The sequence below is a fragment of the Mandrillus leucophaeus genome, unplaced genomic scaffold, assembly GCF_000951045.1.
Source record: "Mandrillus leucophaeus isolate KB7577 unplaced genomic scaffold, Mleu.le_1.0 Scaffold256, whole genome shotgun sequence".
Taxonomy (NCBI): domain Eukaryota; kingdom Metazoa; phylum Chordata; class Mammalia; order Primates; family Cercopithecidae; genus Mandrillus; species Mandrillus leucophaeus.
The window spans coordinates 2169414-2185776 of record NW_012102654.1 but is presented as its reverse complement, the minus strand read 5'-3'; the positions used below and the strand labels follow the sequence as shown (position 1 = coordinate 2185776).

General features: G+C 40.0%; 1 protein-coding gene across 6 annotated transcripts in view; it reads left to right on the top strand.

Moving 5' to 3' along the window:
- CCDC25 (coiled-coil domain containing 25) overlaps positions 1 to 16363 on the top strand; it is a 46637-nt gene that overhangs the window by 15742 nt on the left and 14532 nt on the right. For 2 of the 6 annotated variants that reach the window (XM_011983878.1, XM_011983879.1), the window contains 3 exons: positions 6374 to 6449; positions 10372 to 10475; positions 10690 to 10892. In XM_011983878.1, the coding sequence (XP_011839268.1) occupies positions 6410 to 6449; positions 10372 to 10475; positions 10690 to 10892 (347 nt within the window). In that variant the 5' untranslated portion in view covers positions 6374 to 6409. Of the gene's footprint in view, positions 1 to 2231; positions 2284 to 6373; positions 6450 to 10371; positions 10476 to 10689; positions 11113 to 16363 lie in introns of those variants that run through there. The other 4 variants (XM_011983877.1, XR_001006454.1, XM_011983881.1 and 1 more) reach the window with 4 other exon arrangements.

Sequence of the window (16363 nt, the reverse complement as noted above, 5' to 3'; positions counted from 1 at the left end):
GATTGTTTATAGAGCTGGATTTTTTTTTTCTCTTATAGTTTCATCCATTCTCCCCTGCCCTTTGTAGAGGTGTATCTATCATATACAAACCTGAAACTGGTGTATATTGGTAAAGTTGCTGTATTTTGGCAGTGATATTCCTGTGTGTGTTTTGGTTCTTTCTCTCCTTATGTATGAATATCATTAAATATATATTGAATTATTTGGGTATTTCTTTTGACAAAAGTCTACATCAGAGACCTTTAAGAAAAATCAGAATGCAATCTACTGTAGGCCCATGGGGAAGGAGATGTTGTAAATAGAGAACTGGCTTAAGGCAAATAAAAGTTGGAATGGGAGAAGTTACTTCTCAGTTATCTTGGTTATTAGTGTGATATTTTCCCAAGATTTTGAAAGACGGTAATGAGATATGTAATTTTTAGATTTGCAAAAAACACAGGTTTTTCTGGCTGGAAAGTATCCAGCTGAAGGTGGTAATTAGTTTGAATCTCTCACATGGGAATGCAAATGAGTAAGTGAACCACTTGGAGAAATATAAGTGAACTAAGATGTTATGTCCATTTCTGGCTATTACTAATGATTAAGAGTAAAACCTAGAGTCATCACAGACTCTGTGCCAAAAGTGCCTAATATTTTTCTGTATTCACAGTGAATAGCAAGATGACTAACCTCTTTAAAGAGGGCACTTTTATATAGAATCTTACAGTCTACATCTTGTACTAGGTGTGAAGGTGACCATTTTCACCTCTAAAACATTTATTAGTGCTTAAGAAAATGGCTAGAGAAACTTAATGGGATGTAATGGTGCCTCTTTAGGATTTTCTGAACATTCTTCAGTCTGGAAAGGTAAGGACCAAGGAAGCAGTATGGCTAATATATTAGTCCGTCTTACACTGCTATAGAGAAGTACCTGAGACTGGGTAATTTGTAAAGAAAAGAGGTTTAATTGGCCGTGGTTTGGCAGGCTATACAGGAAGCATGGCAGTGTCTGTTTCTGGGAGGCCTCAGGGAACTTTTAATCATGGTGGAAGGCAAAGGGGAAGCGAGGCGTCTTACATGGCAGGAGCAGGGTGCTGGGGCCACACACTTTTAAACAGATCTCGTGAGAACTCTGTCACAAGAATAGCACCAAGGGCATGGTGCTAAACCATGAAGAATCCACCCCCATGACCCAGTCACCTCCCACCAGGCCCCACTTCCAACACTGGGGATTACAATTTGACATGAAATTTGGTGGGTACGCAAATCCAAACCATATCAACTAAAGTTAACAGAATCACGAAGTGACAATCGCGTTACCTTGTTTGTTGTGTGATGCTGGGATTCTGAGGGGGCGTTTCCGAGTATTGGAAAGAGAAAGTCAAGTTCATTTGGTGAACTGAAAACATAAAAATCTCATATCCTGAATGTTGCATAGATTTTAAAAGGTTTAATTAAATTGATAGATTGATAGAGTCATAATGAAAGGTAAATTTAAGGGGCAGGGGACATTCTGAATGTTTTTAGGACAATGTCAATAAAGGACAGTGCTCACCCAAGAGACATATATTAGTATCACTGTCAGAACGTAGGGCTGGATGAACTACTGGGCTTGTGAATTATTGGGTTACATTATTGAATTGTAACCCATTTAATGATGTGTTCTGCTTAGCGTCTTTAGGCCCCACCTCACTCTTCCAGCTCTCTATTCAACATTCTTTTGGATTGTTTTGCTATCGCTTGAAATTTGGGATGTCACAAACAAAACTGTCGTCTGTTTCCCCCAAACTGTGGTTCTGCTCATCTCCCAGGCTGGCAGCATTGGAGACTCACTGACTTCTTTCATTCCCCACTCTTTTCACCTGAAATTCCTTTCCTTGGTTTTGCTCTAAGTCCTATGCTTCAGTCAGGGGTCAAGCAAATCTCACTGCCTCCTTTTTAATCATGAAGCCTTTGGTCACTGATAGTTCTTTTTATATCTTGAAAAATCACCCTTCCCAGCAAGTTAATATTTAGTATCTCTGCTCATCTTGGCACTTACTCACAGCTCCATAACTCAGTGTTTCTCGTACCTCTTCATGGTGATGGGGAGCCCTTTGGAGGTGGTGACTCTGCTGTATACTCCTCATGATGCTTCACATGTGGCAGGCATGGAGTGAACACTTTTTAGAACAGAATGCTTTAAATGGCATGTGGCCTGAGGAGGTAATTGTCTTGTACCTCTTGCTAAAAGTGGTTTTCATTCTTTGTAGGTTTCATGTGGACAAACTCTCTTCGGCTCATGTATACCTTCGATTACATAAGGTAACTGAATTTAAACATGGATTCTTGACTTTTCTCCTGATGATGCGTCGTATCTTGTTCTTTATCTTTTGCAATTAAATTGCTTAAAGTAATAAGTCGGTATGCAAATCTAGAAGTTAACAAATGAAGACATATCTTCCCTCTGACCCAGAAAATCACTCTGTAACATTCTAGATGATTTTTGAGATGTAGAAGGAGGTAGTGTACATATTTCCCAGCTAGACGCACTGCTTATTCTGCCACTTCTGGTGTGCTGTCTGTCATATCTGCTTTCCTTTTCTTTCTATTCAGTTGACACTCGCAGACTTTCTGTCTCCTCCAGTGGATATCATGTGTGGCTCATGTGATTCTCCTGCCTCAGTGAAGGGCCTGTGTTCCCAGCTATCCTGGGCTTCTTTAGGAAGTTTAAAAGAACATGCTAGTAATAAAGGAAAAAATATTTAATGGCCCCTAGTAATGCAATACCACTATTTTTCCAATCTGTCTCTATTCGTGTATTTTATATAGTTGAATCATAGGGTATATATGCTTGTGAGTGTACTGCTTTCTTTTTGATAAACTTTTAACTTTGGAAAAATATTAGATTTACAGAAAAGTGGCAGGAGTCATACAGAGTTCTCATCTACCCTTCACCTAGTTTCCTCCATCATTAACATCTTACATTACTATGGCAGATTTGTCAAGATGGAGAAACTAACCTTGGCATGTTGCTGTCACCTAAACTCTGGACTTTATTTGGATTTCACCAATTTTCTATTAATGCCCTCTTTTTGTTCTAGTAGCCAGTCTAGAGTACCATATTACATTTAGTTGTATCTGCCTAGTCTCCTCTAGTCTTTGACAATTTCTCCATTCTTTCTGTTTTTCATCAGTTTGAGAAGTACTGATCAGGTATTTTGTAGACTATAGCTCAGTTTGCATTTATCTGATATTTTTTCTCGTGACTAGATGGGTTATGGGTTTAGGGGGAGAATATCACAGAGTGAAGTGCCTGTCTCATCACAGCGTATTGGGTGCGTGCATTACCATGACTTATCATTGATGACGTGAGCCTTGATGGCCTGGCCAGCGTAGCGTTTGGAGGTTTCTCTACTACAAGGTCGCTTTTCTCCCCCTTTCTGTACTCTTATTTGAAAGCAAGTCACTAAGTCCAGCCCATACTCAAGGAGGTGGAGGATGGAATTAAGCACTACTTCCTGGATATGGGAGTGTCATATACATTATTTGGAATTCTGGAAGGAACATTTTTCTCTTTTCCCCTATTTATGTATTCTGTCATTTATTTGCATCAGCCTAGACTCCTGTGTTTATTTTATCCTTTGAGATATGTTCTGGAACCGGGTTATTTTACTCTGATATCGTTGCAGCTTCAGCTGGAACTCTTTCAGTGGGCTTCCGTGTGCTCCCGTGTCCTCTGACTTGCTCCCATCCTTTTGTTCTTTGAGCACATCCTTGCTTTCTGGCACTACGGAGAGTTCCAGGCTCGTCTTGTGTTTTCCCTGTCCCAGCTCCAGAATCAGGCATTTCTCCAAGGAACCTTGGTTCTTTTCAGTGGTAATGGTGTTTTGAAATCAAGATCTAGACAGATCCTTTTGTAGTTTATGAGTGTGGTGATTGGCTGTTCATGTGCATGTATGAGATGTGCCACCCTTGAACCTTGTCATGTCTGATGTGAAAAAATTTAAAAAGATCTAGGCTCTGGGTGTGCCTGTTACCACTGGAGTGTCATTGTTTTTCGGCCCTCTGAGCTGACAGAGAAAGAGATACATGTATGTATACTAACCCATGCATATGCACATATCCGTAATTGTTTCTGTATCTCTCCATCTGTATTTATACTAAGCTAAACATGAGCTCATGGGGATGGCTCTGATTGTCATCCTTTGCTTTTTGCCTTAAAGCATTTCCAGTCAAAACATTGTTTTCCATGCTAGCACTTGGGGAGGCTGAGCCAGGAGGATCACTTGAGCCCAGGAGTTCAAGACCAGCCTGGGCATCATAGGGAGACCCTGTCTCTACAAAAAATAAAGAAAATTTAGCTGGTTGTGGGATACCCACCTGTGGTCCCAGTTACTCAGGAGGCTGAGGTAGGAGGCTCACTTGAGGCCGGGAGGCTGAGGCTTCAGTGAGCCATGATCACGCTACTGCACTCCAGCCTGGGCAACAGAGCAAGACCCTGTCTCAAGAACAACAGCAACAAAAACACATCATTTTCCAAAGTTAGCTGTAAGCTACTTTTTTTTCCCACCCCTTTCAGTGATGTGATGTCCTGTGTTTGTAACACAGTTAAATTCTTTTGTCCACATTCCAGCTTGACATCCCTTGGTTGATTACTTTTTAACGTGACATTTTGTGAACTTTTTTATGTTGCTATATAATTTTCATATTTGTTATTTTGACTGCATTGAGTTAATAATATGCTGCAATTAATATGAAACTCCCTTCTCAGAATATAGGTTGTTTACAATTTTCCAGCATTATGAATCCCAAGAAATAACTTTTCATGATCTACCTTCTGGTTCTATGTTTTGTTTTTTTGTTTTTCATTATTCTTTTAGAATAATTCTTAGGAATGGATTTCCTGGGTCAAAAGATGTACATAGTTTGGTAACTGCTTTGTTGCCAGATTGCCCTCTGAAAGTACAGTGCTTGTTTAAAATGCTCTCTACTGTTTATAGGTTTACCAAAATCTTTTTGGGTTTTATAACTTAAAAAATAAAAAAAAAACTTTTGGCCATTTGATGAATATAAGATGCTACTTCATTATGGCGCTAATACTCACTTTTTAGTTTACTGGCAAGGTTAAACATTTTGCCCCATCTCATACTATTTATGTTTTTGAGGACTATATGGTGAAGGAAAAGAGGATTATGAACTCTATGCTGGAACAAAATTCTGAGTTCTTTTAGGCAACTTCTTGCCATTTTGGAACTATTAGATTTAGAGAAAACAAATTATGGCATTACCAAGTTTCATTTTGGGTCAGATTAATGTCTTCTTTGGGGAATCTGCTGTGTCAGAAGATGGAAAATACTGGTGGTAGTCCTAAGTTCACATTATCACCAATTATTACTTGTTTGAATTGAAGTTCAATTTCACTTTCTTTTGGAAGCACATAATGAGCCCAGTTTAATTTTTTTTGGTAGATATGGGGTCTCACTGTGTTGCCCATGCTGGTCTGGAACACCTGGGCTCAAGCTATCCTTCTGCCTTGGCTTCCCAAAGTGCTGGGATTACAGGCATGAGCCCCTAAACCCAGCCTAATGTGCCCAGTGTGAAAGTGTGTGCTCCTTGAGGAACTTTTACCTGATTAATTTCCTGCAGTAAATGACATAGCCGTTGTACTTAGTAGGTACCAAGGAAGTGTTGGAAATGCAGTAAGACTAAGGGGTTATTCAGACTCTGGGGCCAGACTGCTGGCTTTGAATTCTGGTTCTGCTGCTTACTTACCACGTGACTCTGAGCAAGTTACTTAACTGGCCTGTTTCTGCATCTGTAAAAGGGGCATCACCTCACTTATTCATCTTTGATTTTGATACAAATTTCTGTAGAGAAAAAGGATCAGTGTCATTTCTGTTATTTCTTCCTTATAATGAATGGTTGAGAGCTACACAACAAGAACTTTTTTCCTGATTAAAGCTGAGGATAGATGACCTACCAGATGTCTGAGAACTAAAACTACACATTTTCTTTTGAGAGGAAGGTCATAGGGACCTCAGCCAGGAAGACATCCAGTTGTCAAAAATAGGCACCATTTTCCCACAAGGTTTCTAGAAGTCAGAATGAGAAGAAAGAGAATAAAAATTACTCAGACATAATTATAATTAATATTCTGGCAGTTATTTTCATTTCCTATTTTGTTTTGTTTTTACTTATTAAGTGTCAGTATTTTTCATATTACAGCGTTCTCTTATTTTAAACATTCTCATAATGCACATAGTTAATTTACTTTTCAGTGTTCTGTAACAGTTGAAGAACCTCGCTTATAATAAAGTCATACCTGGTAGATAAGGCAGCAGATGCCCTTTGAGTGCTCCGGTGTCAATGGATAATGAGGTAGTAGACCAATTGGTTTATTTTTGTATTTCAGGGAGAGAATATAGAAGACATCCCAAAGGAAGTGCTGATGGACTGTGCCCACCTTGTGAAGGCCAATAGCATTCAAGGTCAGTTTTCCTAGTGGTGTTTTTAGAATTAGCATTAACTTTCTCTGTGTCAGAAGTGGATTACATTTTAGTGAGCATGCTCTTGACTTTGGCCTCCATCAAAGGAATAACACGTGCTGTGCCTTTGCCATGTTTTGTTCTTTAAGATGGATGGCAATTTTGCTACCTGTCAAATAACTGAAAACTGATCTCCCCACCCCTGTCATTTTGATGGTCCTATCTGAGTCTCAGCTCTTTTTACTGTTTCCTTACCTTGAATAGAAGGTTGTCTAGATCTGTCTGTACTTAGTGTTATTATAAAAAGACTTTGGGAAATTTGGTGATGTTGATAGCTAAGCAAGAACAATGTGTTTTGTGGCTTTATTTTTAATGTTGTTTGATACCTTTATTTCTATTATTTGTCATTAGATTCTTGAAAAGTCCCCAAATCATGCTTTTCTACTTTTTCTTTCTCTCCTCCTCTTACATACTTTTTCCCTCTTAAATTGTGAAGTTGTCAAGTCAGTTGATCTTGTTACTTCCCCTCCCCACTGAAGAGAATCTTATTTAGTTGGTCTGGGGTGATTCCCAAGTATCACTGCTTTTTAAAGTCCTCTGTGTGATTCTCCTGTGCAGTGTGGGTTGAGAACAATTAGCCTAAGTGTTTTAGGTGGGGCCTGGCATACTGTGCTTGGTGATTACCTGGTATTTATTTATGCCATGCAAGATTTCATCTAATCGTCATGAAGGGTTAAGAAGGATGATTATTAGGTTAGAGGTGGGGTTTAAGAAGGGAAACTAGGAGGTGGTGCTCTGCTAAGGATGAGCCAGTAGATCCGATTTTAGGGTGTAGAACATAGGTCTAGATCAGGTAGAGGTTACTGTGGCTTGAGATGGAGTGGAAGGATGCTCCAGAGGGTTGGAAAGCAATCATGGTTTGGGTAGAAGATAAGCATGGGGCAAACCCACAGCTGATAACAGGTACCAGGGGTTGGCAATTACAGGACAAGAGCAGCGCAGCATTCCCCTTTCCCCGTCACTCAGACTGTGCTTCCCACACCTTCACTTAGGCGGCCTGAATGATGAGTCAGCACCTAGCCAGAGAAGGCAGAACTCTTGCTTTACAGAGCCTCTGATTTTCAACTCTATAAGTCAACAAATTGTAATACATTTTGGGACATTCCATTTTATGAGTAGAAGAGAATTTTCTAAGATTTTCAGCAAAGATCTTCAGTTACTGAAATAATAAGAATTGAAATAGTCATTATATTCTTTTCTTCTGTGTTTCAACTTCCTTCACATGTCCTTATGCCTTCCCATGCCCCTGGCTAGCAGACATGCCTTTGTCAAAAGAGCTTTGGAGGCCTTATTCTTGGCCCAGCTGCTTTCTTCTTAATCTCTTCTTAGTTTACTAGTTCTAGAGAAAACAAAGAGGAGCAAAGAGTCATGACCTTGAATTACTCTTTCTCTCCTCTTCAGCCTTCTGCAACGATAGCTCAGCTAGCAAATAAGGAGCTAAGCCCAAGGGTCTTGCTCTTGTGAGTCAGTAGAAGATACTGTGCTAAGGAGTGGAGAAAACGGTCTTTGCTCTGAGATTTCTAGAGGACACTCCGCTTGTGGCACTTTGTAGGGACAAAATTTTCCCCTGGTTGACCACCTGCAGTGATCAGAACCAAGGACATTGGGGGTAAACTCGTTCATCACTGTAGAATCAGCCTGTTCTGGGTCATAGGTCTAGAATCTTAGGTCAGCCTGTTCTTTGTTCACCCAATGAATCTTTCCAGATTAAACTTTTAAAAGTTTAGAAACTTTCTTGACTCCCCTTGGCCTAAACTGTTCAGTCCGGACTTCTGAAGTTGGTATTTAAGCATCTCCGATTTGACTGCGGACTTCTTTTCCTTCACGTATTTCACCCTACAGCCAAAGCCAATATTTGCTGTTTTCTGACCTTGCACTCGGCTTGTATTGTTCCCTCTGCCTTCAGGTTTGTCCTTGTCAGTCATCAGAGTCCAGATGCAAGCTAAGGTTCAAGGTCCACATAGTAGGTATAGTGGTGGTAGTAATTGCTAACATTGATGGAACGTTAATTACATGCCTGGCCGTGTGCTAAGTACTTCACAAATTATCCACCCTGTTGAGTTAGATATTATTTTCATTTTATAGAGGAGGACACTGATCTTAAAGAGAATTAAGGAACTTCTTCAAGGTCTTAGAGGTCTAAAGTGCAGTAGAGACTGGATTTGATGTCACCCCATTTGGCTCAAGTCTTCTGGCGTAACCCCTGAGCTCTGTGAGCCTCCTCGATGGAGGCTTTTCCTTCTTCAGCTGTGAGTGGCCCCACTTTCTCTGTGCTGTCTCAGCACTTTCCTCTACCTTTCCAACAGCATTTGATCAGTTCTTTTAATCCAAGTTATTTATGTGCTTGCCCTGCTCCGTTAGACTCGTGGAGAGCAGGAGTCATTGTCTAATCATGTTTGTATCCCCCACAGTGCCTTGCACATGGAGATTTTCTAAAGAAACTTTATTTTGAAAATACTTTCAGATATACAGAAAAGTTGCAAGAATAGTACAGCTACCATATACCATTCACTTAGATTCATCCATTTTTAAATTTTTCCATATTTATTTGCTTTATATATAGCATACTCATTAACCTTTTTAGCTGAACCATCTGAAGGGAAATTGTAGATATCATGACCCTTGAACATGTTTCTCTGGAGAACACGGACATTGTCTTAAATAACTGCATTGCAGTGGTAAAATTCAGGAAGTTTAACATGGATAGAATACTGTGTTCTGGTATACAGTCCATATTTAAGTTTTGCCACTTGTCCCACTACTGTTTCTTTATAGCTTTTTTTTTTTTTGGATCCAGGGCCATGTGCTGTATTTACTTGTGCTGTATTTAGTCTCCTTTAATCCAGAAATGCTGCTTTGTTTTTCGAAGAGTGCAGACCAGTTGTAGTAATGGGATTACTAACCCACAGTTGGGGTTTGTCTGACGCTTCCTCTGGATTAGAATCCCATCACGCACTTTGGGGCAGGAATATTACATAAGTGAAGTTTTGCACGTTATAGTCAGGCAGCACATGATGTCATTTTGTGCCATTTTTGGTGGTGTTAACCTTGAACACTTGGGTAAAGTCGTCTTCCAGCTTTTTACAGTGTACATGGGGATTTAATAAGCATTGAAATCTCTTGCCATCAAATTTGAAAGGACCAGAGAGAGCATCAGACCAGTGATTAAACTGCGATTTCCAGAACTGCCAGGGAGGGTACTGGGGGTAGAGGGCATGAGTGGTGGAGGAGGTGGTGCAAGGGGTAGGAGGAGGAGTGAACAGGGCACCTGGCACTCCTTCCATCCAGAGCGCCTCTGCTCTGATGACTTCTGTATTTTCTTTAGTAAAAGGGTTCCACTGCTGAAAGAAAATATAAGCAAAAAATCTATTCAACTAGTCCAATTTCCTCACATTTCATATGCGATTCAGAGGGCCGGGGGACTTCTCCAGAGGGACTTGGGTAGCTCGTGGTAGTCCCGGCTAGAGTCCAGGGCTTGCGAGTCCCAGGCCATAGCTTTCCAGTGCTGCTTAACCTTCAGAGTCAAGGAGTCCTTTGAGAATCTGAGGAAACGTATTCAGTCCTTTTCTCTCAAAAAAAACCACAATGATACATTTTGCATCCAATGTTAGAGAGTCCTCAGAAGTCCCTGAAGCTAATCCATGGACCCCTACTTGCCATAGTAATACTTCCGTCTGAATTTTGTCAGCTTTACCATTTGCCTTTTGTGGGTGGTTTTGAAAAAGTATTGGTGGTTTAAAACAATGGGTGGCCTGTTCATTCTAAGCCGTTTCCCTTGTCGGCTTATGGCAGTTTGCCAGTGGGTAAGGGAACACATTGCTCAGTCTCATCCTGCCTGCATGTTGAAGACAGTCTCTCTTGGCAGGCTGCAAGATGAACAACGTTAATGTGGTATATACGCCGTGGTCTAACCTGAAGAAAACAGCTGACATGGATGTGGGGCAGATAGGCTTTCACAGGCAGAAGGATGTAAGTGTTTTGTGCCACTGAAGGAGGCGGAGCCCTGATACTGAATGGAGTATCCTATCTTTTCTGTCTGACACCATTGTTGTTGAGGGCTGAGCATGATGTGTGTTTTCTAAAGGGAATTAAACTGGGTTGCTAAACCCCTGGAAAGCCTCACCCCTCTTCTGGGAGAAAAAAACAAAAAGATGCAATATCTTTTCTCCTATCTCCCTTAAAGGTAAAAATTGTGACAGTGGAGAAGAAAATAAATGAGATCCTGAACCGATTAGAAAAGACCAAAGTGGAGCGGTTCCCAGACCTAGCAGCAGAGAAAGAATGCAGAGATCGTGAAGAGAGGAATGAGAAAAAAGCCCAGATTCAGGAAATGAAAAGGAGAGAAAAAGAAGAAATGAAGAAGAAGAGGGAAATGGATGAACTTAGGTATGTCGGAGCTGTGGCATTGAGACTGGCCTCAAAGATTATTCCCTGATGATTTTAATCATGTATTAGCCATTAAACGATATATTGGTAGAAGGAGGGACATGTAACAAGCTCAGAACCTTGAATCAGTTTTTCATTTATATTAATGTGTTGGTTAAAAGAATTGCTTGTTTATGGCGGCAGGATATGAAAGTGGATGAAATGAAATAACTAATTTTATTCATAGAGAAACCTTCATAGGTTATCCCTAGTTTGGTTTGGTTTGTAAAGTTCTTCTGGAAAGGAAAAGGTGCCGTGGGAGGGGTTTACTATTGACTAGCTGTGCTATTTAAATAAAGTTGTGTTGGCTCTAAAAACCAATGCTAGTAACTCTCAAAGCTGTTTTTAAAACTCTTTTTCTACGTTTTGAAAGTTTAAAGTAATGTGGTAAGGCCTGTTTCAAAGCACTACCTTTTTAAACAGCTAAATATTTCAAATACAATTTGGCTCCTGAAATTCTAATGAAGACATGAATTCTAATGAAGCCATGACAATAATGATTGTTAGTCTTCTATTGCCATTGAAACCAATTGCCACAAATGTAGTAGCTTAAAACAACACAGATTTATTGTCTGAAGATTGGAAGTCCGGTAGTATTCTCACTGGGCTAAAATCAAAGTGTCTGGAGGCACTAGCGGAGAATCTTTCCTTTCAACTTTCAGAGGCACCCACATTTCTTGGCTTGTGGCTCCTTCTCCAAAGCTTTCCATAGTCACAGTCCCCTGTCTGACCACTGCCTTCTCTGCTTTTAAGGAACAGTGTGATTAGATTGGGTTAATCCAGATAATTCAGGATGATCTCTCCATTTTAAGGTCCTTAACTAATGACATCGGCAAAGTCTACTTTGCCATAGAAGATAACATATTTATAGGTTCTAGAGACTAGAATGTGGATGTTCTGCCATACAGTGCTGTACCCGAAGGGCCCCTAGTTGTTCTAATTAAAGGAAATTAATCCTGCAAATTCTCATCACAGAACTCCTAGATTTTTCCATGATTTGTTATTTGCAATACATATACCAAAAAGAAAAAAGGGTTACTGATAACATATATTGCCTTTGGAAATGGTGTGGAATCAGAAACATGTTGCGTAGGCACGTCCTAACCCAGTTTCCTTGGAATGCCCTGGATTCGTAGAAAGATTGTTGGGTCAGAATGTAGGTATAATGAACACATACTGTTATTTATTATTCACATGCACGTGTTTCTGGTTGGGGTTCTGCTAAAACAGGCTTAGTAGCTTCATTTAAAATACAGTGTTCATATGGAGAGCTTCAGAAACGTTACCCTGAATTACAATCTGCTAATATGGGGCCAACTAACATATATGTTTAAATATTTGATATGGCCTAGAATTGTGAATCTGCTTTGTGTTTGAAGTGAAAGAAACGGTATTAACGCCATCATTGAGGTAAAATGTGTGGAATTCTGAGTGATGCAGGATTTAGAGTAGTTAATTCTTTTTTGTTTGGAGTTTGGAGTGGGGGGAAATTGAAAACATGCCTTTTAGTGCCCTTTGTATGAATCGAACATAATTTTGTTTAGAAACATGATGGAACATCATATTAGGAACATAAGATCACCTAATTTACTTATAACATTGAATAAGGAAGAATAGCTAACCCTTCTGAACGTTTTCCCTCTGCCAAACACTGCACTGCAAAGTGGTTTACTGCATTCTCTCATTTAATGCCAACAATAGCCATAGCAGATTTTTATCTGCATCTTATAGAAGAGGAAACTGAGCCTGAGAAGCAATCAAGAAACTTGCTACAAGCTCATGTGGCTACTTAGTCTCAGTCTGATTCTCAAACTTATACACATTAATTACTATACTCTTCTGCCCTCTGTTCAATTTATTCAATTTTAAAGTAATTTTTATTCAATTTAAATCAATCAAGTAATTTATAGATGTCATAATTCAAATTAAACTGCATGCTACTAAAATTTAGGACATTTATGTGATTTTATGAGTTTCAAAAATTACAAGCATTTAAACAAAATTTGTCCACCAAAACACAGTTTCAGATCTTCTGGGCTTTTTTCCATAGTGTCATCAACATATAAAATACTCCTATTAACTGAAGAGAAAACTCAATCTTACTGAATATAAGATTTTTGCTTCAAAAGTTTAATCAGTCCCACTTTCTAAGTTGTCACTAGTCATTTGTATTTTGTAATAATCTCCATGGAGCTCAGAAAACCAAAAACAATCGCTATGTTTATTTCCATTAACCATATGCCACACAGACAACTTTCTGTCACATGCTGCAGAAGATAGAAGAACGTGGCACAGGGCTGCAGTGCCGGGAATGGGACGCGGTGACATTGCAAGGGTTTGCTTGGCACATCCAGAGCTACTATTTGCTGTGTTCTGCAGCTTCTGTGAAATTCCGGCAATAGGCTCTAAGCTCCTGACTTGTTTTGTAATCTGTTTTTACATTTTGCAGTGCTAGCATCGTTTTAATTTCTGTCTTTGAATCTTCCACCCAAGATATAGAAATCTGTGTCTATTACCGTCTTTTAATTTTGCATTCTTTTATTTGGCTTTTTGTGTTACTGAACCAAACATTTATTACATCAAAATTAAGTCAACCCATGTAGATGTCGAAACCAGAAGAAATAAGCAATAGTCAGGGAAGCATCATAAATAGAGGATGGGTGAGTAACAGATGAGAGGTTGAGGCAGTCAAAACAAAGAGTAAGGACTATGGCTACCTGAGAGAGGGATATTTAAAAGTTGAGATGGAGCCGGGCAAAGTGTTTTATGCCTATAATCCCAGCACTTTGGGAGGCTGACGCAGAAGGATTGCTTGAGTCTGGGAGTTTGAGATCAGCCTGGGCAACAAAATTAGACTCTGTCTCTACAAAAAATAAAATAATTAGCCAGGCGTGGTGGTACAAGCCTATAGTCGCAGCTACTCTGGAGGCTGAGGTGGGAGGATTGCTTGAGACTTGTTGGCTGAAGCTGCAGTGAGCTTACTGCATTCCATCCTGGGTGACAGAGCTAGATTCTGTCTCAAAAAATAAAAATAAAAAGTTGTGATAGAGACTGGGAGATCAGAATTGGAACCTCACAGCTCAGGTAATTGGATTGAGAGAAGTACAAGACCCAGGTGAAATGGTTAAGTCAGAAAATGTATCATCAGTTTGAACAGTGACATGAACTTGATTTTCAGGCAAAGCTTACTTCAGCATGGAGGATAATGTGGAAAGATTTTAGCCCGTAACTGACAAAGCAGGAATCCAAACTCAAGTCTAATCCTGAAGCCGATAGTCTGTATCATGCTTCCTTTGAGGCAAGGAATGAACAAACCGGCAAGGCCAGAGTCAAGGTCACACGTAGGCAAGTGAAAGAATGAAAAATTCGGTACATTGTAGAATGACTTAAAGGTTTCCGTTGGTCCAGAATTTCATGTTGTAAGTGATAAAGAGCCTTTATAGGTTTTGTGGAATATTGGGAAAAGGTAGACTTACAGGATGAATGAAGTAACATGTAGGAGAGGAAATGGTGAAACCATTAACTAATTAAATGGGTGACAGTCTCATGAAGAACCGACTTCTTTGTACCTCTTTTTGTTTATCTTATACACATTGCCACTGCCTTCTACTGTAAATAACACTGTGTGCTGTGCCTCCTCGTGTTACCTGTGAGCTCCTTCAGGGAAACATTCGTGCATCCTTGCGTCCCCTTACAGGTGACAGAGTGCTTTGTCTATGCAGTGAGTGACTAGTCGTACATCATGAATGTACTAAGATTAGCTTCCCTGGTATGGTGATTCCTTTTATGTTTCAATTTTAAAGTAATTTTTATTCAATAAAAACCAAGTAACTTATATATGGCATAATTCATGTTAAACTGCATGCTACTAAAATTTAGGGCATTCGTATGATTTTATGAGTTTCAGAAATTGTATTTAAACAAAACTTAAAAAGCAAAACACAGTTTTTGTATCTTCCGGGCTTTCTTCCATAGCATCCTCAACATATAAAATATTTGTATTTAACTGAGGGGAAATAATTCTCAGTCTCACTGAATACGATTTTTGCTTCAAAAGTTTAATTAGTCCCACTTTCTAAGCGGTTGCTAATCACTTGTATTTTTTAATAATCTTCATGGATTCAGAAAACTAGAAACAATTGGTATGTCTCTTTCTGTTAAACACATGCCAAACGTATCCCAGGCTGAAATGCCAAGGTGCCATCGTAGCTCACTACAGCCTCCAATTCCTGGGCTCAAGTGATCCTCCTACCTCAGCCTCCTTAGTAGCTGAGACTACAGGCTCACACCACCATGCCCAGCTAATATCCTTATTTTTTGTAGAGGTGGGGTCTTGCTATGTTGCCCAGGCTGATCTCAAACTCCTGAGCTCAAGTGATCCTTCCACCTCAGCCTCCTTGGTAGCTGGGACTACAGGCTCACACCACCATGCCCAGCTAATATCCTTATTTTTTTGTAGAGATGGGGTCTTACAATGTTGCCCAGGCTGATCTCAAACTCCTGAGCTCAAGTGATCCTCCTGCCTCAGCCTCCCAAAGTGCTGGGATTAAAGGCATGAGCCACCACACTTGTCCCCTGATATGGTGGTCTTGAAGTTAAGATCAAAACTCTGATAGCTAAAGAGTTGGAAGGAGTGCTCTAAAGCAGAGGGAACTATCTATGCAAAGACCTTGTATGGGAGCAGCAAGGCAAAATGCAGGACTAAAGTCCCAAATGTCTAAAGCAGCAGGGATGAGAGGGCACTTGGATCAAGGGGCCAGTCTACGCAGGCCTTGCTGGCCGTGTTTGTCTTCATCCTAAGAGCACTGTGAAGCCATCAAAAGGTTTTAAGCAAGGGTTAATACAATGAAGCTTGTATTTTGAGAAGGTCACTTTGCTGACCTGATTGTAAAGGGAACCGCAGTGGGTGTGACTAGGTTAAGAGCATTCCACATCACAGATGATGGTAGCTTAGAATATGGTGGTGACTTGGGGTGGAGAGAAGTGGATCAATGAGAGATAATTTTCTAGGTAAAACATTAGGATTTGATGATAGTTTGGATTGAGGTGAAGGGCAGGGAAAAGGGGGCTAAGAATGGAACTCCTAGGTTTCCAGTTGGAAATGAAATGGATAGCGATGCCATTCTTTGAGCTGGGGAACACTGGAAAAGAACTAAACTGGTTTGGTAGGGGGAAGACCATGAGTTGGATAGGGACATAGGAATCTGAAAATACCCTTGAGATCTCCAAAAAGATGTCAGGGAGGTGGTTGGACTAATGGAAATGGAGCTCAGAGGAAACTTAAAAAAAGGTAAATTTGTTTTTGTTTTTTTTTTTTGTTTGTTTTGTTTTGTTTTGTTTTTGAGACTGAGTCTCACTCTGTGACCTAGGCTGGAGTGCAGTGGCACCATCTCGGCTCACTGCAACCTCCACCTCCTGGGTTCAAGTGATTC